The sequence below is a fragment of the Drosophila busckii genome, chromosome 2R (genome assembly GCF_011750605.1).
Source record: "Drosophila busckii strain San Diego stock center, stock number 13000-0081.31 chromosome 2R, ASM1175060v1, whole genome shotgun sequence".
Classification (NCBI taxonomy): domain Eukaryota; kingdom Metazoa; phylum Arthropoda; class Insecta; order Diptera; family Drosophilidae; genus Drosophila; species Drosophila busckii.
This window is the reverse complement of record NC_046605.1, coordinates 4,519,582-4,547,320: the sequence shown is the minus strand read 5'-3', so window position 1 is coordinate 4,547,320 and position 27,739 is coordinate 4,519,582. Positions and strand designations below refer to the sequence as shown.

The following is a 27,739-nucleotide window of genomic DNA, read 5'->3' as shown; positions in this document are numbered from 1 at the left end:
TTTCTAACCAGGGCTGCAGCGGAATTAGCGAGTATCAGCCACAATAAATAAACAAAAAATATCGATTCGATATCGCCACATCATGCACGTGTCATCCAGTAAAATGTTTTAAGCGCGCAGAAAACAGTGCGCGTCATAAATGTAAGTAACTGGCTTTTACATTTCAACGTTTTTAAATAAAAGTATCATTAATTTTTACAAAATGTTTTATTTAGATAACATTTGATATTTCGTATGTAAGTTGTAAGCATAAAATTTGCAAGATAATAGCGAAGCTGGCGGCATAAAATTCGATTTGACAGCCACGGACAGTAACAAAATCTTTAACATACAAACATATACTTTATAAATAATTTAAAGTACTTGATGTAATAGCATATTGTTTAAAATATGCACCACATGCTGCATTACTGCACATTGTCGAATGGCACCAGAACGCCTGGTGGCCCGCCAAAACGACTTTGTTGATTACTCGAAGCTTCGGCAACTAATTGTGGCGTGGACTGCTGTGCTGCCTGGAAGGGTCTGGGCGCCTGTTGCGCGCTCAGCACACCACTGGGTGCACCAAATCCGCCCGTATAACGTCCTCCATTGGCGGCCTGCGCGGGACGTCCGCGATTGGCTTTGACACCGTAGCCGAACTCGTGATTATTGCCGGCCACATAGATATCCGGCTTGTTCTCTTGATTCTGTGGACGCAGCAGGCCAGGGGGTGCGCCAAAACCACCCGTATACTTGCCCGTATTGACCGCAGGAGCTGCCACAACCGCTGGTGCTGTGGTCTGGAAGACGCTGTTGGCTTGAGCTTCTGCAAAGAACGACATGGTGAGTGAAAGTAAAGTAATAGAAATCTTGAATTTACCTTTGCGCGTGCTGGTTATGACCTTGCCGTCATCGCTCTTGGTATACTCAATCTTCTGGCTGTCTGTGCTGGAGTCGGGCGCATCGAAGCGTACTGCAAAATTGATTGTACTAGGATTATTGCTAGATTCGGTATTGAAAGGTGTTTCATCGGCGTTTGCAGCCGGAGGAATCAGCACGAGCGTTGGCTCCTCGTTGCCCTCCGCTTGGCTGTTGGCTGGAAGCGTAAGCGTGACTTTGGATGGAAAAGCAGAAGTGGCGGTGACTGTGTTGCTATAAGCTCTGGCTGTTGTTGTTCTAGGTGTTGTTGTGGGAACTATTGGTGCGTTGGTGGTGTACTGAGATCTGATGTGATTAGGAAAGCCGTTTGGCTCAAAATCATTTGGCTTACTCGCTCCTGGTGCTTGAGCGCCAACATCTGCGTTATCCTTGAAATTGTCGGGATTGTAAGGCACGCCGGGACCTACATCGGGGTAGTCAAAGTCCTTAAGCCAGGGCGGCAAGGTGGCAATCTTAAAGGGATTCTCTTCAATAGGCGTTGCTGCTGTCGTTGTTGTTGTTGTTGTTGTTGCAGCTGTAGGAGTTGTTTGGCTAATCAGTACATTTTGTTGTTGCTGTTGTTGATGTGCTTTGAAAATGGGTGCAGTTGTAGTTGTTGTTCTTATTGTGGTGCGTGTGGTTGTTGGTGCAGGAGTAGTAGTGGTTGTTGTTGTTGTTGTAGTGGTTGTTGATGTTGTTGTGGGCTCTGTAGCGGCTGTTGTTGTTGGCGGCGGCGTCAGCTGTATATTGGACAAGTCTACAAATGGCTCATAGGGTGGCTCCAAATCGGCAGCGACGCTATGATTATATTGATCGTTATCTGTGGGCACTATAAAGGTAACAGCAACATCTAGATCCGGATCGGTAACTTCCTGCAGCCAAGGAGGCAGCGTATATGCATATTGATCCTCATTGTCCAGCTTGTAGAAAGTGGCGGGATCTTCGGTGGTGGTGCTGCGTGGGCGTGGCGTCGTCGTTGTTGTTGTTGTAGTGGTGCGTGCTGTGGTTGTTGTTGTTGGTTTCGGTGTTGTTGTTGTCGTTGTAGTGCGTGCTGTTGTGATTGTTGTTGGACGTGTTGTGGTGCTGCGTGGCTTTTGGGTGGTGCTATAATGAACTGTGCCGCGTTGGCGATTGGGGAAACGTCCAGGATTGCGTGGCGTTGTGGTGCTGCCTACATGCGCATTGGTGCCATGATCCAAAGGCCCATCCCGCTGCACCACCGCCACCTGACCCGCACTCAGCGTCTGCGTAGCTGGCGCCACTGGATTCAAACCTTGCCCGCTGCTTAGGCTAACGCGTATGTTGTTGCTGCCAGGCTGTGCCACGCCCTGCACATGCTTAATGGGCTGCTGCTCGGTTATAATCTGCGGCTCCTCGGTGGTCACAAGCGGCGGCAGCAGATCCCAAGCGATGACGCTAAGTGGCGCAGCATTTGGCTGCGGCGACCAAGCCAATGGACCAGCTATGTTGGCATCCTCACGCTGCAGCGCAAGCAAATAGTCGGGCAACGTGCCTGGGCTGAGCTGTGGCGACTGTGCGCTCTCCTCCTGCTGCTGCACGCTCAGCAGCTGCGCCTGCTCTACTTCAACAGCAACGCCCGCTGCCTCATCCGTGGATGGAGTTTCATGCTTGGGTGGTGTTAATGATGTGGCTGGTGCGGGTGCATATGAGGTGCTATCGGTGCTGGCTGTGTCGCTCGGCTCCGCTACGGCAATGGCATCTGCTTGTAAAAATGTAGATGAAGTTGGAGTTGGAGTTGAGTTGGGTTTGCTAACTGGGTGGTGGGACGGACGCCTAGCATGCGAGTCTATGTTAAATATAGGGGAATCGGGGCCTAACTTGGGATTGAGTGTGAGCAATGAGAATGTGGGCGGGGCATGCTGTGGACTGGCGGCAGCAATGACATAAGTTTGGCCATTCAATTGGCGTTTGCTATGATTACTTTGTGCTTGGATTAGTGGCGCTACGTGGGTGCGTTTACTAATGTTAGTGGTGCTATTAGTGGTTGCTTGTGTGTCTTGTGTTTGTTTATTGCGAAGCGTTGTAGCTGTTGCTGCTGCTGCTGCTGCGGCGGCGGCGTTTCCAACTGTTGCTGCTGCGGCTGCGGCTGATGCTGTTGTCAACTCACCAATGTGCGGTGGCAGCAAATCATCGGCTGGCTTGCGTATCTCTGTAATGCCCGATGCATAGTTGGGTATCTCAAATTGCACGCCCTCGGCACTGACTACCTTGCGCCCATCGGGCGTTTGTATGGGACGCAGTGCATCAATGGGATTGCCATAGCTATCAATGGCACGCTTGTTGGCTGCATTGAACGCTTCCACCTCCAGCAATGGTGGTTGCAGTTCTAAAGCAAATGGCGATTGCCGTACATCTGTGAGAGAAGTGGGTTGGGGGGGGTGGTAAAAATTTGTTGTTGTTGTTGCTACTTTGGTGATTGTGTCATGTGGTAAATGCGGCAATTTAGGTGTTAGAAACAGTAGAAGTAGAAAAAGAAGCTTAAGTAGTAAAGTTGTTGTTGTTGTAGTTGTTGTTGTTGCTGCTGGAGACTGTGGGCGGCTCTTAAGCAATTTGGCTGCCATTGTCGCTGATTGATTGACATTGGCTTAAATGGCCCATATATTTGCAGCCGCTATGTCTTGTCAGCTCTTTTGTTGTTGTTATTTACAGTTAGTTGACACACAAGAAGATTCAATTGAAAAAAAAAACAAGCGTTTTAGTTTAGTATGCGAATGTGTGTATGTGAAATGAAATGAATGTGTGTGTGTAGTTAAGTTCGTTGCCTAAGTCATTCGATTAAAAGCTCTATATGAACACTGCGTTGTTTTAATTAAAATTAAAATCAAGTTCAACTATCTTTCCACTACTAGTCGAGTGAATTGCATAAATAGCTAAGCTGAGTGCTAATTTAGTGCTTTAATATGCATTAAATCCAGCTCAGCTGTCTTTCTTCTTGCCGAAATAGAACGTTTGTGCAAGTTCGTTGTCTAAGTCATTCAATCAATAGCTCATTCAGCTGCCAATCGCTACTTTATTGTCTTATATGGGATACTGTCGACATTTTTGTATGCATTAAAATCCAGTTCAACTGTCTTTTCCCAAAGAACATTTGTGTGTTCGTTGCCTAAGTCATTTGTTTCAAACATACAAATCAATCCATAAGCCACCTGTTGATCATGAGGATGCTAAACCTGTTAAACTAGACACTCCCCAGCACTTTATTTTATTCAGTGTCATAATTCATAAAAATAAATGCGAATTCAACATTTTGTGTTTTCAGATTATACAAAGTTTGATTACGCGTACACAATTAACTGTAATTGTGCTAACTACGATTGTTCTCATATGTGCGCACACAAATATATTTACATTACAATTAAGCAGCTTGTCTAGCATATAGTTTAGATATTGAATAATTTAATTAAGCACGCGGCGCTGTAAACAAAACATAGAGAATGCGATTTTTTTTTCTTTTAGCCACATGTGACTAAGCACGCTGACTGGGAATTTAGACAAAGATCAGCTAGAGAGTTCCGGTTACTAAGCATATGTGCATACGCTTAAGCTCATCTTATAGTTATTTATTATAAATGTTATTAGACATTGAGTGACGTCTTATCAGTTTCATTTTCAGTTGAAAAATTATGATGTCTTTGAATTCGCACATAAATATGAATTGTTTACACTTAATGCAACTGCTATCAGCAACTGTAATTACAGCTTATTTATGCAGCAGCTGTGGTTGTTGTTATCGAACTACGCGTAATTTTGTTACTTTTTATTTTATTTTTGCTTTGTTGATTGCCAATTTTTTTGGATTGTTGTACATATGTATATATTTTACAGCTTAAAAATTTATTTAATTTTTTAATTGTTTACTGTGCTATGCTTGTCTTGATGCTAGAAACAATGTTGAAAATTAGGGTTTCTATAGCTGCTGCTTTTTATTTTTAACACTTGACAGTTTTACAGTTTATTTGCTTGATGGTTAAATTTTGACAAGTTTGCCATTTTTATTTAATTTTAAGCAACCTTCGTTTAGACAGCAACAACAACAACAACAACAGCAATATGTAATGTATTTTTTATTAATCTTTTTCGCGCGATCGTTGTATCATCTTAAACCTTGAATTAACAACTTATTGAGCTGTTGAATATCGCACAACCCACGCCAGCGTTGCGATCATAATAAACAGCGTGAACGCTCAACATATAAAACGCTTACAAAACGCTGATGATATTTAACTTTTTATAAATTACATACTCAATATTTGTAGCAAGAACTTGGCCACATCTTTTTAGTTCATCTCAAAAATATTGTCGGCTGCTGTCTTTCAACTTTGTTGATTGTCTAAAATGCATTTTAATTGACGCTTGTGTATGACAAAATCATAATTTGCGCTTATCGCAACGTTAATCAATTAATGTTGTAAGCGCTGCTGCTGCTGCTCACGTGTTCACACACACACATACATTAGCTCTAAGTATATCTAATGGGTTCACATTACGAAATGCCATTAATTTCATTTGTGTGATAAATAACAAAAGGCAGCCATAAATCACGGCGCAGCAAAATTAAACTAAAGCTTTGGTCTCATTATGAGTCCCCGCGCGCAGCTTCCGCCTTAAAATTTCATGCGAATTTGTTAATTATCACGTACAAGACTGGCCCAGACGATTATGATGAGTTCATTCAAGCGTCAAATTGCCAAAAAATTAATTGCAGACAAGTCGTGTGAATAAGAGCGTCGACAACAAATAATTGCCAAGAAATACTTCAGATCAATTAGATGCTCAAGTAGCGCCTCGAGCTGAAAATTAGCTTGGCAAATTGCAAAGCGCCTGAAGCTGCAGCTTACGCATGTCAATCAGCATTTTATGCAGTTGAACTTTTAAACAGTCAACGCAACTAATGTTTAATCAAGGCAGCATTAACCCAATTTAAATAAAAGTATCCCCAACTAGTTTTAATGAACTTCCATTGAGTTCTTGCGCTGCAGCTTTGTATCAAAAGCCTTGCCAGTCATTTTATACGCCACTTACATAAGCTCTGCTGTATTGTTTTTCTTTCTTTTGTTATTGTCTGTTGTTGTTGTTGTTGTTTTTGTTGCCGCGGGCTTCTTGTGTGCATCATCAGCTAAAGAGTTTCAGTTACCTTTTGAGGGAATGAGCTGTTTGCTTGGAATTATTTATTTTCATAGCGGCGGCGGCGCGGCTACTGCAGCTCTAGGGGCTCTTCAGCTGCTGCTGCTCTGAATGATATGTGGGCAATAGCTTACCAAGCTGTCAGTCTGTCTGTCTTACTGTTTGTTTGTTTCTTTGCCAAAATAAAAAAAAAACAACTATGCAGAGTTACAAATTTCATTTGAGGGCATTTGTCAGCTAATTAATGCCGCCTGGCCGCAGGGCTCAGCATTGAAATAGAGAGGGAGACGCTGTTATAGTTGTGGCAGCAGAAGCGTCCACACAACAATTATAATTAGTCAAGTGGCAGATTGAAAACTCTTTAAGCATAAATAATTCAAAATAACATGGCAACCTATTTGGGTCATGAACGCAGCAGCATTTAATGAAGGTCGTTTGATTTTTAGATGAGGATACGCATACCAAATATGTGGTTTAGGTACAATGAGTGACTAAAGGTGCGTATGCGTGATATTTTTGCTGGGTGTAAAGTTATTAGGGAAACAAAGACTTGCAGTTTAGGTATCAGTAATAAATAATAAATAATAAATATTAAAGTTAGTTACGGCGCACGCTGCTGCGCATTTGTGATTTCAGTTTTTATTTATTTATAAACTTTTAGCGTTTTATTCTGTGTGCAAAAATTAGCGTTAATAGCATTAAAACTTGCCTTAATTTATTGTTATTTAACTAAGCTGCGCCAAATGCAAATATAAACAATAAACGCACGTATAATTTTTTTTGAAACTCGCTTCGGAAATCACAAACGCAAGCAGCAAAGTGCAAAACATAAAAAATACAGTTAAAGCTACGAAAGTACATAAAATCATAGGTGAAAGATACACAAATAGGAAATTATAAGCAAATCTGAAATCTGTCTATGCAAATTGATTACGATTGACTTCGAATATTTTAAAACGCAACAGAAATGCAATATCGTAATCAAAGTACAACAAATGATATAAACTACTGTGTTATGTTATGTTATTTTTAGTTTTTTTTTTATACCAGGCCTTCCTGCTGCGACGTTCAGATTCAGCAGCAATAGCGACGCGCTGATCAGCAGCGTAACGGTAAAGCGCTGCTTCGATTTCAAATTGCGCGTTTGCATTTTAAGTTTGGGAAGATTGTAAAACTTTTTAATGAAAATTTCTTTGTTTTTTTACAGTATTTTTATTCGTATTTGTCACGCTATTAACAACTTAGAATTGGGCATTGCCCAAATGCTGCGAACGAGTTTAAAGTCGCGCCGAATAATTAGCGCGTAGGCAGAATAACAATAACAAATAAGCCAAAGCCAGCGCCACAGCTTGAGTTGCCGTAAGCCTCGCTCTAGAGGATGACGACGCAATCAAACGCTGCCGGCGTGCACACAAAGGTAACTCTATTGCCAAATACAAATAATATGTAATATTAATTTTTATATCTTCGTTTTTTTCTTTACTCTTCTCTTCTTTTTTTTTCTTGACGCGACTGCACACAAAATTCAATCAATTGTGACACGATATCACGATTCACAGTCACTATATGCGCTAGCGCTTAAGTCGGCGGAGGCTGCGACAAACCGACGCGGGAGGAGGAGGAGATGCTGCCGTAGTCGTAGACGTAAACGTAAATGGAGATTGGTATGCAAGAGGCGCTCGAGCGTGTCACAAACACGTCCGTAGCTCACGAGTTCTGCGCTTTTAATAAACTTGGCCACCATCAGCGTCAACGAATGAAGCTTGGCTTACAGCTTGACGCTGACGCCAGCGCTGACTGCGCACAGTGCATTCAAATTTATAACTAACCGGTAAGTTCACAAGTAACAATTTTATTATTGTATAAATTTCAAAAATATTTATTATTTATGCAAATCTAATAATTTTTTTTGCGCTTTAAATTGTTGCATAAGTTAGCGCTTTTGTCACACTGTGCAGCTTGACATCAGCTGCAAATGCAAAAAAAAATAAACAAATTTTCTAAGCCAATTGTTCAAGCTGCGCAAAAACAATTCACTCTCTCTCTCACTTTTAGCTATCTGATTATTTTTATTTGTAACCTTAGTTTGTATCCCTAGCTATAACTTAATGCCTGCGAAACCGGAAAATAGTGAAATTAATTGCCATAATTGTTCTATAGACATTTTTGCATACCAGCTAAACTAGCTGCGATAATTTTCAATAGCGTTCAAGGTCAAGTCTAACATGCGCCTAACATACGCTTAACATTCTGTTAATGCAGCGCGACTAATTTGTTTTTTGTTTCCAGCTCAACACTTGTCTATTTTTAAATATATACAGTTTTTTGTCTATGAATATTATGCTAATGCAAAATGAAAATGAATGCGTTAGACTTGGCAACGTGTCTTGATCGTTTTCGTTTATTATTTGTTTATTTTGACAGCCCGCTTGGCTTATTGAGACGCTCCAGCCCAGATCACAATACACAAACCCCTTTTAGTTTAAACAATACATAATTTATGCCAGTGCTGTATCCTGTTTTAATATAAATATTTTGCCAGCTGTGTGTGTGTTTTTATGGCAATTTATTAAACATGTTTTGGGTTCTTTTGTGAGTTAAATTTTGACAATCTTAACGTTCTTTAGTCATCAATTGCAGCATTTTGTGGCTTGACATTTTTTTTAAGTTACTAAGCTATTTGTTCATGCTTTTGAACGCAGATTAATCGTAATTATGTGTGCACACAGTTCAACTGAAATTATGTCAGCCACTTACGCTAGTTCCGCAAAGGGGTTTAGTCTTTTTTTTTTACCGGCATCTGGAATGTTGAAGTGCGCTTCCTACAATTACAAGAAAGCTTAGGCTATTACCAAATGAACGCCGCTTGCCCAGCACGCTGGCTGCGCTTTTATTGTTCGTCCGTCCGTCCGTCCGTCTGGCTGTCCGACTGGCGTTAATAAATCAAAGCTGAGCATCGCGCCGAACAAAGCCATCAATGGCAGAGGAGCGCGCGCGGCTTAAGGTGGCGTCAAAGAAGTAATCAAAATTGTATTACGAAAACAAACGTTTTTATAAAAGTTCGTAGCTCGTTTTTTTATTGCTGCTGCTGTTGTTTGTTTCTTTGATTTTTCCTACTTATGTATAACAATGGTCCGCAGCCCAGCAGCAGTCGCCGTCGATGTTCAAGTCAAGCTCTCTAAGTAGTAGGCGCTGCAAAAAATAAAAATGCAGAGTCAGCAACAACTTCAACAACAATAATAATAATAAACAATGCAGTGACAGCATTCACGCTATATATTATTTACTTTAATAGAGCTAGAGTGTTCGCTTAAGCTTGCAGCAGCGGCAGCAGCTCATGGGGGTAGCTTGGGAAATGTGAAAAGTTTCCACAGATTATAATCTTTATTTTTTGGCGACCCTTCACCTGCTCGGCTCTTTTATTAATTGTTATAATTATTAATTTCACAAAGCTTATGCAAATTATTATTTGTACAGACATGATAGCAACATCTTCAGCAAGCGGCTCATTTCCGTTACCAATTACATACATCTCTATGTATGTTTACATTATGTATTACCTACAAAAGGTTAAAGCGCTTGTCTCATAATTTACAGCTAAATGAAACAAAATTGATGATTTCGTAACCAGTTTTGGAAATTCAATAAATGCAATTGACAACTGCAGGTGGCAACGGGTGACGCCAAGAGCATCGGGCTGTGGTGCTGGGGCGGCCCACATGAAAACAATTTCGAAAAACACGCCAAAAAACTTCAAAAAGAAATAACACTTGAATATCATGTGTCGTTGTGTGGCGACCAGTTTTGGTCTTTTTTGAGTGCTGACTGAACCAGTTGGAGCGCATCTTCTGTAAGATAACAACAACAATAACAACATTTTTATTGCAAAAATATTGGAAAAAATGCGTTAAAAACAACAACAACAACAGCAATGACAACATAAACGGCTTTGTTGGTCACCCTGACCTTAACACGAATCTTGCCTTTATATATCAACTGTATAGGCTGGGCTACGTGCATACCATAATGCACCAGAGGCTCGCTTTCCATTCATATGCAAAAAGTTATATAAATAAACTAAAATAATTAATTATTTTTAAATATCAAATGCTCAGTTTGATCGAGTTGATTAAGCAGAAATTCCCTGGCTTGGTTGAGTCATAATAGCATGTGTTGAATGAAGTCGGGTTCGTTGAAACAAAATCCCAAGGCATCAGAATTAATTAAAATCTTGTCTTGTTCACAAACGCGCAAAAATTTGTGGCTTTTAATTTGCGTGGGTTTTTTTTTTTTTGTGTTTGTCTCGAGTAACCGAGTATTAGCTTATTGAAAGAAAGTCAAGTATAACAATAACCGGTTTTGAGTTCAATAGTAATGTGAACGTTACATTTAATTCGCCCACAACAACAAATTAATTATTCTAAATAACATTCCGATTGCATCTACAAAATGTGCTTAAAGTACTTGCTTATTTGAAATCAGCGGGCAAATGTATTTTCTAGTATTTTATGTATTTTGCATACGGCTTGGTATTAATCGCTGCGCGCTGTATGGTCACACTTGTCAGCAAAACCGGCAAATTATATTTTATGCCAACAAACTCAAGTTTAAGCAAAAGGTCTTATATTAATTATTCATCTTTTAAGTGTAACATTAAAATACATTCTAAATTTAATCAAATTTATTAATAACTCAACGTGTAAACAATTAAATTTAAAAGTCGGGTATGAGTGAGCTGCCAACTTGTTTAAAACTAGATGCAAATAATCCGCGATTCATGGTATTGTGGCAATTTTTTTTATATTGTCTTAGCTATTTTAGCCCATGAAATTCTGGCAGCACCGCTCTGTTTGTGTACACCAATACCTATGTGACGTAAACGTCCTTCATTTGACTTTGAACTCGCAGAACGCGGACGTTGAATCTGATTCGATTTTCTCAAAGCAGTTGCAGTTGATTCCTGACGGGTGAACTGAGCGAAAGTAAAAGTGTAAACCAGTAAAAAAAAATTTTTAATAAAAATGTCGAAGATCGGTATTAACGGATTCGGACGTATTGGCCGCCTGGTGCTGCGTGCCGCCGTCGATAAGGGCGCTGCAGTTGTTGCGGTAAGTAAAATGACGTTAGGTTTTGTGGCACTTGGAATAATTTTCACTAACCCCCACATATATGCATGTGTACGTGCGTATATGTATTAAGTGGGTGTGTGAAAATTTTCTTGCGTATGTGTATGATGAAAAAATATATTTTATGGCAAATTTCTTATGCAGGTTAACGATCCCTTCATCGATGTGGACTACATGGTCTACCTTTTCAAGTTCGACTCCACCCATGGACGTTTCAAGGGCACCGTTACCGCTGAGGCCGGTTTCCTGGTCGTCAACGGCCAGAAGATCAAGGTGTTCAGCGAACGCGACCCCGCCAACATCAACTGGGCCAGCGCTGGCGCTGAGTACATTGTTGAGTCCACTGGTGTCTTCACCACCATCGACAAGGCCTCCGTGCACTTGAAGGGTGGTGCCAAGAAGGTCATCATCTCGGCCCCCTCTGCTGATGCCCCCATGTTCGTGTGCGGTGTCAACTTGGAAGCCTACAGCCCCGACATGAAGGTCGTGTCCAACGCTTCCTGCACCACCAACTGCTTGGCTCCATTGGCCAAGGTTATCAACGATAACTTCGAGATCGTTGAGGGTCTGATGACCACCGTGCATGCCACCACAGCCACCCAGAAGACTGTTGATGGCCCTTCTGGCAAGTTGTGGCGTGATGGTCGCGGTGCTGCCCAGAACATCATTCCAGCTTCAACTGGCGCTGCCAAGGCCGTCGGCAAGGTCATTCCTGCTTTGAACGGCAAATTGACTGGCATGGCTTTCCGCGTGCCCACCCCCAATGTGTCCGTTGTGGACTTGACTGTGCGTCTGGGCAAGGGCGCCAGCTACGATGAGATCAAGGCTAAGGTGCAGGAGGCTGCCAATGGACCCCTGAAGGGCATTTTGGGCTACACCGACGAGGAGGTTGTCTCCACCGACTTCCTCAGCGACACTCACTCGTCCGTGTTCGATGCTAAGGCCGGCATCTCGTTGAACGATAAGTTCGTGAAGCTCATTTCCTGGTACGACAACGAGTTCGGTTACTCCAACCGTGTTATTGACTTGATCAAATACATGCAAACTAAGGATTAAATTCCATATAATATAATGCAATGTTAACTTCTCAATATACGCACAAACAGGAGGTGTAGCATTTAACTATAGACGAGAAGCATCCACTCTTAGCCCACGTACAAGCCCAACACAATATCCAATAAAAGTATACACACTTGTATTTCCAACAAAACCAAAAGAAAACTTCTCTTCTCCTGTTTGAACCGCGCAAAACAGTTACATAATTTATATATAACCTATCTCGTTAAAAATAAAAATAAAAAAACAAAAGCCAAAGTATGCGTGTTTTTATTATTAACATACATACATACTATATTTATCAGCAAAAACTAATTTAGTAACAATTACATATGTATTTGCTATATAAGAAAAAATATAGTATATATACATGTGTGTGTATTGGAAAAATCAATTGCTAGCTTGCAACTTTCCAGCGACATTATGAAATTAATAGATTCATCAAAACAAGTTGGGCTTGTTGAAATAGCAAGCGCTTATGATTAAATTAACAAACATATATACACGCATAATGATGTATGTAAAATTTAATTTATAATTTATATAAAGCACGCGCCGGCAGCTTCCTGTCTTCCCCTTGACATTGAATTTGAAAGCATTATTTATAGAATCATTTAGCTATACTTAAACTTATTGTTTCTACAGAGGGCATAGCTAAAAAAAATAATTAAATTGTTTAAATAAGTTTGCATTTTATGGGCATTCATTACAAACGCAAGCTGGTCACACAGAAAACTTAACAGTGACAACTTAACAGTGCCAGCTAGAGCGCCAACTATTTGAAAAAACAGATGTTAGCTGTTTGCTTATTTGCAATATGCTATTATTAAATTACCATTTAATATTTGATTTAAATACAGAATTAAATTTGTATTTTGCTGCTGTTAGTTGCAATGTTTTCTTTCAAAGCATAAAGCTTGATTTGCTACATTTACTCAAATACCATTTAAAACAATGACTTGTAAACTACTGCAGCAGCATAAACTTTATGCTAGATCAACAAGTGGCTGTCGTTATTGGCCAATCTTATTGCATGCCAGCAAGGAACCGCCCCAACAATCAAGCAATTGAAACGATTAGAAACTAGCGCCCACCAAAAAACAAATTTGTCAACAGAATTGAAATTGTCGTAAACACAAATAAGCATTAAATTCTAACCTACATACTCGTACTCATTCTTACGTGGGGGCTCTTTCCAAGCTCTCAACTTGAACATATGCAAATATCATAATTTTTCCAACTTTGTTAAGCGACCGGGAAGCAGCTGTCAAGCCGGATTCAGGCATTGGAGACACGACGGGTCTTCAATAGGCCACAAAATGACTTGAGCCTGGAACTGGGGAGTGGGAAGATAGTGCATGAGCATTATGAAAGCAGGTAAACAAAATTGTTTCGTCACGCCGCGAAGGTTGCTGCAATCAGTAAATGAGCAGGAAACACGCAAGGCCTGACTAGCCAAGTTTGCTTCTACCGAGTTGCGACTGGACGGGGGAAGGCACGCAGACATCAAACTTATTTATTTACTCTAAAAACAATACAAGAAAATTAATAGCAATTTGCATAGTTTCATAAAAATGTTGCAATAAATGTTCTTAACAAGTGAATGCCATTCGGCAACACTAAATGAGGTTTCCCGTCCATAAAGGCGACTCATTTGGTGTGGCAAGGATAGTATGGGCAAGGATAGTATGGGTAAACCTATTGATTTCCATTGTGCTTTGTTGTTGGCTCTTATCAGCCGGCGTTTAATTGGATTTGTTGTGGCGCTGTTATTGGTTCATTAGAAACCCATTAAACAATTTCGGCCACCCACAATTTGGAAAACTTCTAAATTAAGTAGAGTTGCGCAAGCTGTGGGTCTAAAAGTTATACAAACTAAAAATATTAGATTACCTATTTGATTTCATAGCAACTGCTGCATAATAAAGTGGGATAGTAAATTTGTTAAGTTATTACTTAAAGAAAAGTTTATTAAAGTTTATTGGAACTTGTCAGCGCATGCAAACAACAAACAATAATTCAAAGAGTTTTCCCTTAACGAATGCGCAATGCTCTGTGCAAATTAAGTATACGCAACTTATAAAATAGTATAAAATTGTGAATGTTTATACAAGCTTATTTAAAAACTAATTATATAAATATTTACATAGCCTTATTGTTATTTGAAGACTCCTCTGGCAGGGTATAAAAGCCACAACCACAACAACCGACAGCAACAGCAACAACAACGAAAAGTTTTGTCTCAACGGCACTTCTCCTTGTAAAGCACCTGACAACGACAACAACAGCAGCCTAGAAAAATATGAAAGAAGACCATATAATTTAGTTGGAAATTGACGAGCGCGCTGAGCACACGACAATCATATAAACGGATTTTTTTTATATATATTAAATAATACCTGTATGTGCAGATAACAAGTAAATAAGTCAAAGCCTTTTATTTTGCTTATACAATTTTACAATAATTAAAATAATTTAAGCCTATAATAAAATGCCACGAAAAAAGGCAAAAGTAGACACAATTGAAGAGATTGAGACAAACATTAAATTGCTTTGTGATCAATCCAACAATCATATGAAAGTACGTGAATACTATAAGGCGTTGACGGGCTATAATCAGGTAATTATTGTTTATAAAGTTTAATTTAATTATGCTACATTTGAGTGTTTGGCAAAATCCTTTAAGAACTTTGATAATAGATAAGATAATTATTCAAAGCAATTTAAAACTGAAAAATATTAACAACAAAGCCATTAATTCAAATGCACTTATCAAATAATTTGAACATTAGCCCGCTAAATCATTAGCTATAATAAAATTAAGCTAAAAAGAGTGTGTACACACTTTAATTCGAAATAACAAACTGGTTTTTGTGGGGCCCTGGCGGCTCCTTCGCTTTGGCGGCGTTGGTAACATGTTTGTCTTTCAAACTGGAAACGCGAGTTCGAAACCAGCAGTCAACAATACAATTTACTTAATTTAACAAAATTGTGTTGTTTAACAAATTTATTGCCACCCAACTAAAATAGACATATATTTATTTTTGAAATCATAACAATGGTCAATAAATCAAACTTCAAATTAACTCTTAATTAAAGCCTTTAAGATTTGTGGGTTAACCTACTATACTTCCATAGTTAGATTTGCTAGAGTTGCCTTCTTGTTCTCCATCCCATCAAAGGCAGAAACATGAATGTATCCAAATCAAACCGATTGGCCAATACTGAGCAGCGGTTAACAGTTATTTGCTATCGATTGTTAGAGTTTAGGCAAAGGTCGTGGGCTAGTAATCCGTATCCTGGCAACAAACAAATGGCAAATCAATTATCGTTTGTTTGGAACTGTCAAAGAAGGTGTGAATTTTTCACACGTGCTTGCTGCATTGAAAACGCATTGGAATTGCTTAAAATTTGACTTACGCTCTCACTTTTGCAATGTCAACAAGTGTGCTGAACAATATATTGGCCGTTGATAAGGAACAGGAGCTGCTGCAGAGCTTTATACGCACTGGAGCGAATGCAGACGAAGAGTCGTTGGATGAAACGCACAAAAGGTCAAAGGGTCGCGGGCGTGCAGCCTACAAACCGCCCATTTGGGAGCGCCGTGACTCCTATGGCGCTGGCGGCAAAGACTCAACTGAGCGTGGCCAACGTGGAGCCAACAAGCATCCAGATGATGCGGAGGCGGGTGGCACTAAGCGCGGCAATCGCATAGAGGCTGAGCTGCGTGCTGCGCGCAAACGCATTGAGGAGCAGATGCTGAAAAAAAAGAAGCCCAAGGAGAACTTTGTGGACTTTTATACGGACAAGGATCGTGCAGCGGCTGTCAGTGCAGGCGCCTTTGACATCAAGCAGAGTTTGCAAATAAAACAAAAACAGGATCGCAATGAAGCGCTGCTCATACCCGATGAGGCAGATATAAGCTCCATAATAGCGCTGGGTCTAAAGGAGATTAAGAATGCTAATCCTGAGAATGCCATACAGTTCTTTTGCAAGGTCCTGTCAGGCAGCCAAGTACGCTTTATAAATTAGCTAATATTTCTGTCTTTTGCTTGCAGGCTCTGGAGCTGAACAATACGGACATCAATGCTTTAATCTCGCGCAGCAAATGTTATTTGCTGCTAGGCGAGTCGTCCAAGGCTTTGCAAGATGCAGAAACTGCCTTGGGCGAAGATAAAAACAATATACGTGCCATCTACCAAAAGGCCGAGTCGCTTTATTATCTGGGACAGTTTGAGCAGAGTCTTATGTTCTTTCATCGTGGACTGCGCGCACGTCCGGAGCTGGCTTTGTTTCGTTTGGGCGTGCAGAAGACACAGGAGGCCATTGAGAATACTATAGGCACCAAAACACGTGCAGGTCAAACGCTGCCACCCACTAAAGCCAGCAAAGCGCGCAAGTCCGGAGATAATACGCCCAAGTCACAGCTGAACAGCTCCAGGCCGCAGACAGTGCGTCAGAAGCCCACAAAAGCGGATTTGGAACGACGTAATGCGCGTAAGCTGCTGGGTGAGCTGTGCGTGGATAAGGAGTACTTGGAGAAGCTGCTGCAGCATCCGGATCTAGTGCGTGCCGATACCAATACTGAGAATATATCCGCGCTGGCCAAGGAGGCAGTGTCCTTTTTGAATAAACGTCAGGAGTTTTGGCGACAGCAGCGTCCGTGCACAGCTTTGCCCAATCACAAGAATCTCCCCAATGATGCGCTGCCCAAGTGGTTCTAAAAATATTATTAACAAGTCTTGTGCGTTGAGTTTTTGTTTTGATTAAGTCAAACCCAACTGTTATTCATTATAGTATATAGCGTGTTTATTAATTGATTTACATACCATTTATATAATTTTTACAATTTGCTTTTCACATGTGTAACTTGAACATTTATATATATTTTTAATGATTTCTTTTGTTTGTTGATATTCTTGCTATAAATTTTTGCAACGCAATTCGAATGGAACATATAGTCAATACAGTTGAACTCATATTAAGTGTTTAGTTATATAATTCATTTACTAAAACAAACTCTGTTAACAATTTTTAATGATATATATATTGCATTTGCATATAGTTATAGTTATTTAAGTATTGCCAGTTGTCAATAGAATAAGCTACAACTAACTTTCGATACTTTGTTTTTTGCTTTTGTTGTTCGGTTTTGCGTGTAACATTTTCCACTTTGTTTTTATTTCATAATTTGACTAGTACAGCTATATATTGTTTAAACATATTCATATGTATGTGTAATCGTTTAATACTTGTTTAATATGCTTGTTGTATATATATAGGACTTTAAACTTAATTTATTTGGTGCATTAGTGAGTCGTCTGGCCAGTGTTTTTAGTAAGTAACAAATGTGCTCAGCTAACAGCAACATTCGGAAAATTAAAGCGTTTGTTTGTTTTGTTAACACAAGTACTGCTATTTGTAATCATGTCTGGAATAACTGCAGCGTTTATACATAAATTATATGCCATTTGCACTATATAGTATAGTTATGCGTTTTGCCAACGTTAAATACAACAATACGGAATGTAATTGAGTAGCAGACCTCCCCAAGAGCTGTAAATAAAAACAAAGAATAAATTACTTTCAGTTAGTATGCCATATGTTTAAAGTTCTATTTATAAACAAAAGGCATTTGTTTTGTCTTTAAACAGGTTTTAAATTCAATACATTTGCTTCTTTTCAATGCCATGCGTTGCTCGAAATTCACTTTAGACGCTTTGAGATTCATATCCCATATGGTCTAGTGGCTAGGATATCTGGCTTTCACCCAGAAGGCCCGGGTTCGATTCCCGGTATGGGAAGTAAATTTTTTGCCTTTTTTTCTCATTTTTTTTAAACAATTATTAATGCATTTTATACTTACATCTTAATTGTTATTGGGGCGTGTGGGCAGCGGCGGCGCATTGCCGCTGCGATTTGGTATTGGTGGCGGTCCACGTCCGCGATTGGGCAATGGTGGCGGCGGACCCATTGGAGCATTAACAGGCATTAGTGGCTGTCTACGTGGACTCTCCGTAGCTTGTCCCATGACTGGTGGTGGTGCCGCTGGCGGTGGATGACGCGGAGCGGGCACATCATCTTGGATTTCCTCGTATATATTGCTGGCTGTCTCATAGGCGCTGTCAAGTGGTGACTGCTGCTCCAACGAAGATTGCTTTGACTGACGCGTGGGCGTGGACACAGGCGTGGCTTGTTTGCTCTGCATTTGGCGTGGTGGCGTCGGCGGTCCCGAGGGCAACACGGCAGCGGCGGCTGCTGCAGCTATGGGCGAAGCATTGCCGGAAGAAGTGGTGGAGGAGCTAGCCGAGGTGGCATGCAGTGGCGAGCCCAGCTCTGTGGGCGAATGCGACTTGGATGAAGGCGTATTATCCTCCATTGCAGGCGGACGCGGTGGTGGCACCGATACTGGCTGCAGCGGTGCTTGCATCATGGGCTGTGGTGGTAGTGGTGGCTTCGCCGGCTTGGGCATGCTAATGACGCCGGCGTGTGGCAAGTGACGTGGCGAATTCTTTGGCGACATGGGCATAGGCGGACGCGCAGGCGCTGGACGTGTTGGCGGCTGCTTGGGCCGCTGCGGCACCTCTGGCGTCAGCTGCACCATCTGCGCTTGCTCTGCAGGATTAGCGCACAAGGGTATGGTATTCGAAGTGCAGAGCTCAATCTCGTTGTCCACCTGCAGTGGCCACTCCGGGGTCTTAAGCTCAAAGACCAGCTCCAAGCCACAAACTGTGGTGGAGCGCTTGGCAGCAGCGCTCAGAGCAGATTCACCATTGCGAAAGGTTACCCACATGGTGTCCTCCACATAGCGCACGAGCGTTACCTCGCCCATTTTGGAGAGCTCCGCTATGAGCGCGGACATGACATGCTCATCATAAATGGTGGGTCCATCCTCATCCTCTGTAGGCTCATGCACATGCACTACAATAGTCGAGTCCGGCGGTCCCAGATCTCGTATGACCTGCTCAAAGACCAAGCGTCGGCGCTGCTGATCGATCTCCATAATCTCAGCATCGATAATGGCTATAACCGGACGATGATCGCTCTGCTTGAGCTCCGAGCGTCCATAGTGTATAAGCTTGCCGGGATTCCAAGCAGCAGCGGCTGCGTCACCAAAATCGCTCTCGGCCAGCGCCTTGCGGCGTCGCCAGAGCACGCGATCTGTCCAAGCAGGCGCGCGCTGCTTCTCCGAGGTGTCATAGTCATCGCTAAACAGATCGTATTTGTAAGTGGGATCAAAGGTGATTTCGCCCTCCAAGAACTCGCCGAACACATTGCCCGCCTCCTGCTCCTTGCGCAGCTGATCAAACTCCAGCACAGTGGAGAGTTCACCACCGCGCACACACTCCTTCAGCTCCTCCTTGTCCATGTCAATGCGATAGTTGAAATCGCCACACCAAAAGACCCAATCATGCGACTTCAGCGTGCGTCCCATGGGAAAAGCCAACTTGCGGGTAATCTCTGCATAATCCGCATTACGTTCCGCCACCTGTGACTGACCGGCGGCAAAATGAGCGCAGACAAAGCACATGGAGCTGCCATGGAGCACAAAGCGTATAGCGCAGGCGCCCTTGTTGCCCGTGGCGCCACCCAAGCCCGTCTTGACGCAATCAATGGCCACATCGCGTATATGCGGCGCATGCTCTGGGCGTATATAAATATACAGGCAAACGCCCACCAACTGCTGATAGGTCAACAGCACATAGTCATTGTCACGCGAGATGGTCTTCTGCAGCTCCTCGGCCCACAGCTTGGCATTGTCCGTGCTGGCGGCCATAATATTCGAAGCATTCAGATCAACAATTTCCTCAAAGCCAATGGCATAGATATCCACAGGATGATCTGCATGCTCATTGGGATTATTCACATCCACCAAAGCCTTGGAGCGTGCCAGTGCATGGCAGTCCAGCAACCAATCAGCCAGCGAATCCTTGAATACAATGCTGCGAAAATGTTTGCCGCCATTTACATTATAAGTGCCCACAGCAACGCGCGCCAAACGCGGACGCACATACTCCGTATAGCGCTTGCAGAGCTCACGCAGCGTCGTAGTCGGAGCATGCAACATATTGGAAGGCAGCAAAATGCGTGCACGATCAGCCAGCTCCGAGCTGAGCGTGGAGCCCACCAGCAGCACATCAATGGCTTCCTAAAGTTAAAACAAGCGTGAGGTCTAAGCTTTAAACAAATAGAATGCTATGCTCACCTGCTTGGAATTGTCCAGCAAATTATTTTGTATAGTGCGTGCAGCGGAACGTGCGCCGTCCATTAACTTGGAGCCACCTTGTATGGCGCCTGTGCCCGCATAGATTTTGCTCACCTCGTTGCCATTATTAATCCACATCTGCCTGAAGATTTCCTCGAAGCGTGACACATTCTGCTGCTTGCCGCCCAGCTTCAATGCCTCCAGCTGCATGTTGAGCGTCTCCAAGCCCAAGTAAGTTTGCACACAGTTGGTGCGATCCAGACAATCCAAGCAATTGGTGCGCACCACCCCGAATTGCTCGCGCAGCACCTGCGCATTGACAGCATGAAAAATGCCATAGTTGGCACCACAGGCTATCATGCGCTCCTTGAGCTTGGCCAGCGCCGTAAAGTTGCCGCCACGACACTCCTGATGATAGTCGAACACCACATGCGGCACATCCTTGTGTGCGGACATGCCATGATGACGCTGGAACTCATTGCTTAGCATTGCTTCACCCTCCTTGCTGCCAATCAGCGAACTGCCCAGCAAATTAACTATAGTCTGATAGCCATAACGTTGACGCATCATGCTCATGTGACGATCAAAGGCGGCGGCAGAGGTTTCAAAGCCACGCGACAGCTTCACCTTGTGGGATCCCACTTGCACACCAGGCTGCTCCCAGAACAGCGGCACCGAGCCACGCGTCTGCACATAGCTGGTGACATCACCATCCACATAGATAACCTGCTCCGTTTCCACAAAGTTAGCCACATAGCCCTCATCGTTGGTGCCGCGCACATTGAAGCGCGTGCCCGCACGCTCGCAGCTTAGGCGGGAAATGATGGCCGCGCGTGCCTGCTTAGCGCCAATATAGACCGTGCGCACCTCCACCGAGCCGCACATGGTTTGCAGCAGCCAGGACTGGCAGTCAATGCCGAAGCGCATCAGATGTATATGCATCATGCGATTCCAAAAGAAACGATTGTCCGTCTCGGCCGTTTGCTGACGTCGCTGCGCGCACAACGTTATGTCAAACTTGGCGCCTGTTGCAACACCTGCAGCAGGATTCGGATTGGTGTGTGCAAAGTAAAACGTGCCCGAGTTGAGCAGCTTGCGCACTTCGCTTATCTTATCCTCATTGGGCAAAGCGTTCTGCAGCGAGACAAAGGTGGTCTGTGTGATGCGAAAGATTTCCACGTCGCCTATTTTGCCCATCGACACGCAGCCTGTGACCAGCACTAGAAAGAGCACAGTGCTCTCGCCTGCGTTTAGCTGCAAGGCGCCCAAACATCCATAGGCATCGCAAACCTGTTGACGAAGGGATGAGCGTATTATGTAACAACTGCAAGTGGAGCTACCTACCTTTGTATATTGCTTGCGTATGACATTTTCCTGTTGCGTAAGTAGCGCACATACATGGGACTCGAACAGGATGCAGTCCGTCTTGTTGCGATGCTCGAGCAGCACACTATGCGGCGAAGGTGCTATGGACTTCTCCAGCACGCGTATTACCTTGGACATGGCCATCTTGCTGGGCGTTACTGCTGCTCTCTGTGCGCTGATTGTGTATAAACTGGAAAAATTCACTTGCTAGCTTCCACTTCAACAGCGCCTTGTCAGTGGCCAAAACATCTGCAAATTATAAATTGTTAACTATCTCTATAAACAATATTGCTTTTTCCACTTAAATTAAACGTACACAATAAACAAATGCGCAACACACACACATACACACACACTCACTAAAATTATGAATAGGAATTTTTTTCAATACGCCCCCGTTCTTAGGCGCCGCCAGCTGTAGCACATTCCTATGCATTTTTATGTATGACTGTGTGTGTAGGTGTATGTGTATAGATTTTTCACAGCGATTTTTTGTTTGTAACTTTACGCTTTAACTTTTATGTTGCACAATTAAAACAGTTCATTGCTGATAAGAAACCACTATAAACTATTACTCACCCTTTTTTATTTGGCTTAAGTTTGATTATTTGCGTATTATGTTACTTTATTTGAGCCTAGTTTTATTTGCTTGCAAAATTAGCCAGCAGTGCAGCCAACATTTCATAGCCTAAAAAAAGCTACATTAGCATTTCTTAAAAAGCTAAGTACTGTATTACCAATTTTAAGCACTGTATTTCAAATTTTAACTGCTTTATTTTGATTTAGTCGAGAATTTTGTGATAGATACAGTTTTTGAAGCTCCACATTTTGAATTCGAAAAATGTCAGCTCTAGCGTAAAAAATCTGATTTGCCACCAATAGCAATCTGGCAAGTCTGGCAACACTGACCAAAACAAATAAATAAATAAACAAACAAACATCGGGACTCTTAATCAGACATCTAGTAACAAATGTAAATTTATCCAGTTGGTAGAGTTGTGTTATTCAGTGACATTTACATAAGTGGTTAATTTTATTATTTGAGGAAGACATAAAGAAATCAAATCAGATTCAGGTAAGGGCAGCAAGCAACACATCATATGATTCTTCTTCTCTTCCTCCTTCAAATAAATGACTTTTTAAAATAAAGGGTATGTAAATTAATTTCCTAAATTCAAATATGACATTGATAAATGTATATGTATATTAATTTAAAACTTTAATAAAGCGGCCATCAGACGAAGCGAAGCCTTTTCCATTTACTATTCGCACTGCGTTCTATTTCCATCGCTTTTTAAATAAATAGTGGTACAGAAACTAAAATAAACTAAAATATCTCAAATGACAGCACGGGTATGAAATTCTTATGTGATTTTATCAGAAGTGTAAGAGAGAACCAGAATAATTGGCATGCACGTTTATTACAGAAGAAGAAACAACCACCAGATTTTTGCACATCTGTTGAACTCCTACAATTTCAAGGATCAAATGTCAGCAAGAGTTTGGGCTACAAAAATATTAACCCCAACCAGTAACCAGCGCCAGTCAAGTGGCCAATTCTTGAATTTGCTTTGCTTGCAGTTTCGCAAAGCGCAGACACAAAGACGTGAAAAACAAAGGCACGTACAAACGAAGCCAGCAACATAGAGAACTTTAATGGAGATAGCAGTAGAGTAGCAGTAACTGCCGAGAGAGCCCAGGTTTGCCGATCAAAATGATCGTGCAACGTTGTTGTTGTTGTTAACGATATTTGTTGTTGTTGTTGCAGAGGTTTGTTGTAGTTGTGTACGTGTGTCTTCTTCACTGGCGTAGCGTGATCATTTCTACGTTCACTTCGAATGCAGTCCCAGCCGACCGTAGTGAAAATCCAGTTTTGTTAAAAATAAACAAAGCGCAACAAGCACTCTACAGTCCTCAGTGTACAGCATATCGGATGTAAAGAAAACAGATGCCTATGAAAAGCATAAGAGCGTATTCAACTGGGCTAGGATGTTAAGGGTAGAGACGTTCTTGCATGCTTAGGGCGTTTAGCTAAACTTTAAGTTAAATATTGTTGTGTTGCTTTGTTGTTTTGCTTGAGAGCGCACGTGCAATTCGTTGCGCCCCGAAACTGCTGAAACAGAGTTAACAACCGTAAAGCGATCCACAGCCAGGCAGCAGCCCCACGACGCCAGCGGAAGCTTAACATCCGGAGAGTAAAAACACAGGCGAAGCCAGTCAGAGTCAGAGTCGCTGTCGCTGTCGCTGTCGCTGTCTCTTCTCCCAACTTTATCGTTCGCTCAAACTCACTCTCTTGCTCTCGCAGCACACTTGATAGCTGGCCAGAGCGAGCAGAGTTGTGTTCACTTTTCTTTGCGCCTTTACCTTCGTAGTCGAAGCCGCAGCCAAAAGGCACGTAAACTGGTTGCCGTATAGGCGCATTTGGCGTGCCCGTATTGTTTTGTATTTCTTTTGCTCTTTTATGTGTGTATGGTTTTCAGTCTTGTCGTAGCGATCATCATGAGCAGCAGCATGGATCTGGCCTACAATGCGTCATCGGCGTCGACGTCGCCTCCACCGCAACTGCCGCCCTCCGGCTCCTACTCGTTCACCAACACAGCCAAGCTGCCAATAGAGACGGTAAAGCGTCTTATTGCTGCCGTCTCCCGTCGTCCCGTGCTCTGGCTGCGCAATAACAATACAAGCAGTCAGAAGCGAAGCGACATTACGCCCATATGGTTCGAAGTTGGCAAGGATGTCAATTTGCCAGGTGAGTGCATAACTTGTTGCATTTTATACAAAGCATTCACGCATGCATCAACACTTGTCTTTGTGTGTGTTTATACAAAGTATACAGATGTTTAGCTGCAATTACTGCGGGCACTCGCTATAAAGTACACATGATTATGCGAATATAAAATGAAAGTAAAAGATTAAGCCTATGGCTTTATAGTTTATTAACGAACTTTTATAATTATGCTTGATTTTTGAGCGTTGGTTTTTAATATAAAATCAGTATATAAAATGATTTATTATAATTTGAAGTAGTGCTCTTAAAGTAATGTTTACTGTTCGTCTGTATTTCAGCACATATGCATTACGAATTGCGGTTTACTTGCCGAGTTATATTAATACAAAAAGTAACTTCTGTTTCTTTTTACATTTCCATTACAGCTGATGTTTGTCGAGTGAAGTGGGGGCACTTGCGTGACAATTTTCGCAAGGTGTACATACGCAATAATCTCTCAAATGAGACACCCTCGTCTTGGCGTTTCTACAACGACATGCGCTTCATGGAGCATGCAGTCCATGAGAATATCATGCGTACCTCTCGCACACGTGTTGGTACCAAAAAACATACGCGCAGCTCCTGGAACGAGAATAATAATCATGTTAAATACGACTCTATGGTGGCCACGGAACCAATTTGTGAGCTGAGCGACAGCTACGACTCGGAGTTGCAGCCAAACTTTTCGGATATTAGCTCGTTCTTTGAGGATCGCAGCTGTCCGCCGCAAGCCAAGCGCGTAAAGTTGGAGCCTAATGGCACGCTGAATAGCCTCAATGAGGAGGAGCTTAACGATGATGACTTTGACGAGGATGCAGCTTCCGAGAATGAGGAGAAACGCAGCCATGCTGGCACGCCAGATCCGAGTGTGTTTACTATTGAAGTTCTCGATGATGATGAGGAAATGGAGCAGCCTTTGTCCAAGCGAAAATCTAACAAATCCAACCACAACTTTTTCAATGGCAGCTTAAAAACTGAAGCCGACTTGAAGCCATCCCCAGAGCTGCCTTTCAAATACATGAGCATGGAGGCAGCCACTAATACGGAATCTAATGGCGATTGCCAGGAGGATGCGGATCGCATGTTTTTGCTTAGCCTTATGCCATTTCTCCAGCGTCTCGATGAGCGACGCAAACTGCGCGTGCGCCAGAAACTGCAAAATGTTTTAATCGAAGAACTGGAGTTTAGTTAGTATATGCTTAGTATTAGCTGTATTCGGTACATTTTAAGCATAGCTTACAGTATTAAAAATTTCATAGGTATGCGACTGATATTGAAAGACATACAGTAGAAGCTAGAGAACAGAGAATTTGATATTTACATTTTAATGAGCTTCATTGAACTGAAACACAAACTTAAAGTTTATATTTCCATTAAACATTACACATTAAGCTAACAATTTCTGTATACCGAGCATGTACTGTGCTTGCATAGTAATGTAAATTAATCGTACTCTTAATCTGTTTTATCGCCTTCATATTTTCATGGAAGAGACTTATTAATAAATACAAATGTTTAAACAAACATACTTACACTGGTTGGCATATTTATTTTGGGAACGTTTGTATTTTACAACTTTTTCTTTTTACAAGGATATGTTTTCTGTTGAAATTCAAAAGGTAAAAGACAGGGATTCAGGAAAAATTATAAAAATATCGACTTATATGTATATTTACAAAAATATTATTTAATTACAAATAAATATTTTTTCTTGTTAACTTCGATTACATTGCAATTTTAATAGAATTTTACAGCATTTTAATCTTTAAGAGGATTATGCTAAGTCGGTCGTTTTGTTTTATCTTTATTTTTATATACAGCATTAAATTATGAAATTTAAACAATATGCATATAAACATTGTATTTTGTATAACAAAGAATATAATTTAATATAAATATTTACAAAATGGAACCAATTGCACCAGTCAAAATAATATGTCGACCAATGTAGCATCCAATACACGTTAACCACAAAGTGTAATTATTTTCCTAAGGACGCTTGCTTAAGTCGTTTACCTGTGCTCTATTCGGCACCTGCGCGTTCTACCTGGCGAGAGGATCGGCTTTCCACAATTCCATGAATAAGTAAAGAGACGCCAGTTGAATTGGCTACGGCTGAATACAGATAACTAACATACATACATACATACAAACATAAGTATGTACTACCAGTATTCAGTTTTGTAAAGCAACCAACATATTTCTGTCAGTGCAAATTGGTAACAGTGCTGAGCATTAACAAAAAGCAAAGGCTTAAAAAAGCGGAATCTTATTGTCAAAATTGATTAATAGTAATTTTTTAATTTGATAAAAATCTAAAATTCTCGCTGTGGCCGTTGTTTTCAAATTTTATCCGCATTCACACTTCATTCACACCAAATCTGACGGGAAAAAAGCGTAAGTGGCAGCACTGATGGGCAAGAGAGATGAAAACAAGTTCCTTAAGGGTGTGTTTTTGTTGTTGTTGCTGGGCATGCTCCCATCTCCAGCAGTTGTCGGCGTTCAGTTTCATATTTAAATGCGTGCGTGAAGGTTGGATATTTTGAGAGTGCAAAAGGAGCTCCTAGTCCCCCAAAGAAGTGGGTCACAATTATTCGAAACCAAAAAGAAAAAACAAAGAAATTAAGCTAAACAAAACAAGGCAACTAATGTGAGAGCGATTAAAAGAATACAAAATACACGCCATACAATTGAAGAAAAAAAGCGTAGGGATTGTAAATTTAGCCAGTGCATGTGTGTGTGTGTGTGTAAATTTTATTTAAAACAAAGTGCATTTGATTGTTAGCTGTTCGCATTTTGATTGCACTTCTTTTGCCGCAACAGTGAAAATAAATAAAAGACAAAACATACATACGCATACATATGTATGTACATATGTAATTGTAAAATGTGCTCGTGAAATACATACATATGCATGCATGTGTGCGTTTGCTAGAGTGAGCGAGCAGTAGTAACAGTGGAGCAAAAACTAAAGAGCGAGAGCGACTTTTTGGAGCGCGCGCGCAAACATCAAAATCAAAACCGACTGTGAGATACATTTGGGTTTATTATATTCTTGTGTTTTTTTTTGTTCTTGTGTTTTTAGCTACACACTACAATACATACAAACATAGATGAGCAACTGAGCAAGCAACAACACTCATACACTTCGGCACGCACACACACAACCATCCA

The 27,739-nt window shown here is 41.6% G+C and overlaps 5 protein-coding genes and 1 non-coding gene across 11 annotated transcripts; 4 read left to right on the top strand and 2 right to left on the bottom strand.

Moving 5' to 3' along the window:
* Positions 1-210: 210 nt before the first annotated feature.
* On the bottom strand, positions 211-7,797 carry LOC108596985 (mucin-2). Of its 6 annotated transcripts, XM_017983245.2 has the most exons (5): positions 7,093-7,797; positions 3,029-3,274; positions 1,253-2,620; positions 863-955; positions 211-808 (listed from the first exon to the last, which is right to left on the bottom strand). In XM_017983245.2, exons 1-5 carry the CDS (start codon positions 7,193-7,195, stop codon positions 408-410), a joined length of 2,211 nt encoding a protein of 736 aa, XP_017838734.2. In that variant the 5' UTR covers positions 7,196-7,797; the 3' UTR covers positions 211-407. The 6 variants fall into 6 exon arrangements, with proteins under 6 accessions (XP_017838734.2, XP_017838730.2, XP_017838735.2 ...); XM_017983241.2 differs by having other exon boundaries at positions 863-2,620; XM_017983246.2 differs by having other exon boundaries at positions 863-1,435; positions 7,093-7,796.
* Positions 7,798-10,994: 3,197 nt separating this feature from the next.
* Positions 10,995-12,485, top strand: LOC108597189 (glyceraldehyde-3-phosphate dehydrogenase 2). The gene is made up of 2 exons (XM_017983617.2): positions 10,995-11,153; positions 11,316-12,485. Exons 1-2 carry the CDS (start codon positions 11,067-11,069, stop codon positions 12,225-12,227), a joined length of 999 nt encoding a protein of 332 aa, XP_017839106.1. The 5' UTR covers positions 10,995-11,066; the 3' UTR covers positions 12,228-12,485.
* A 2,233-nt stretch (positions 12,486-14,718) lies between these two features.
* On the top strand, positions 14,719-17,029 carry LOC108597279 (tetratricopeptide repeat protein 25). The gene is made up of 2 exons (XM_017984250.2): positions 14,719-14,847; positions 16,286-17,029. The coding sequence occupies exons 1-2, from the start codon at positions 14,719-14,721 to the stop codon at positions 16,949-16,951; spliced, it is 795 nt and encodes a 264-aa protein (XP_017839739.2). The 3' UTR covers positions 16,952-17,029.
* Positions 17,030-17,114: 85 nt separating this feature from the next.
* LOC108597278 (synaptojanin-1) lies at positions 17,115-22,467 on the bottom strand. Its single transcript, XM_017983744.2, has 5 exons — positions 22,378-22,467; positions 21,778-22,047; positions 20,434-21,723; positions 18,094-20,376; positions 17,115-17,783 (listed from the first exon to the last, which is right to left on the bottom strand). Exons 2-4 carry the CDS (start codon positions 21,940-21,942, stop codon positions 18,097-18,099), a joined length of 3,735 nt encoding a protein of 1,244 aa, XP_017839233.2. The 5' UTR covers positions 21,943-22,047; positions 22,378-22,467; the 3' UTR covers positions 17,115-17,783; positions 18,094-18,096.
* Positions 17,960-18,031, top strand: Trnae-uuc. Its single transcript has one exon. It is a non-coding gene; the product is annotated as a tRNA-Glu (tRNA).
* A 565-nt stretch (positions 22,468-23,032) lies between the features above and the next one.
* Positions 23,033-26,069, top strand: LOC108595274. The gene is made up of 2 exons (XM_017980486.2): positions 23,033-24,547; positions 24,952-26,069. Exons 1-2 carry the CDS (start codon positions 24,268-24,270, stop codon positions 25,755-25,757), a joined length of 1,086 nt encoding a protein of 361 aa, XP_017835975.1. The 5' UTR covers positions 23,033-24,267; the 3' UTR covers positions 25,758-26,069.
* Positions 26,070-27,739: the final 1,670 nt, after the last annotated feature.

Bases quoted from the DNA above. Each gene is read 5' to 3' on its own strand.
- LOC108595274 (XM_017980486.2), top strand. From the start codon at position 24,268: ATGGTTTTCAGTCTTGTCGTAGCGATCATCATGAGCAGCAGCATGGAT. The intron at 24,548-24,951 runs GTGAGTGCATAA...TTTCCATTACAG, and splicing joins CAAGGATGTCAATTTGCCAG to CTGATGTTTGTCGAGTGAAG.
- LOC108597189 (XM_017983617.2), top strand. From the start codon at position 11,067: ATGTCGAAGATCGGTATTAACGGATTCGGACGTATTGGCCGCCTGGTG. The intron at 11,154-11,315 runs GTAAGTAAAATG...TTTCTTATGCAG, and splicing joins AGGGCGCTGCAGTTGTTGCG to GTTAACGATCCCTTCATCGA.
- LOC108596985 (XM_017983241.2), bottom strand. From the start codon at position 7,195: ATGCAAACGCGCAATTTGAAATCGAAGCAGCGCTTTACCGTTACGCTG. The intron at 3,275-7,092 runs GTATAAAAAAAA...CTTCTCTCACAG, and splicing joins CGTCGCAGCAGGAAGGCCTG to ATGTACGGCAATCGCCATTT. The intron at 2,621-3,028 runs GTGAGTTGACAA...TTTTACAAGCAG, and splicing joins TTTGCTGCCACCGCACATTG to ATGCCATTGCCGTAGCGGAG.
- LOC108597278 (XM_017983744.2), bottom strand. From the start codon at position 21,942: ATGGCCATGTCCAAGGTAATACGCGTGCTGGAGAAGTCCATAGCACCT. The intron at 21,724-21,777 runs GTAGGTAGCTCC...CTTCGTCAACAG, and splicing joins TACGCAAGCAATATACAAAG to GTTTGCGATGCCTATGGATG. The intron at 20,377-20,433 runs GTGAGCATAGCA...TTTTAACTTTAG, and splicing joins TGCTGGACAATTCCAAGCAG to GAAGCCATTGATGTGCTGCT.
- LOC108597279 (XM_017984250.2), top strand. From the start codon at position 14,719: ATGCCACGAAAAAAGGCAAAAGTAGACACAATTGAAGAGATTGAGACA. The intron at 14,848-16,285 runs GTAATTATTGTT...TTTTGCTTGCAG, and splicing joins CGTTGACGGGCTATAATCAG to GCTCTGGAGCTGAACAATAC.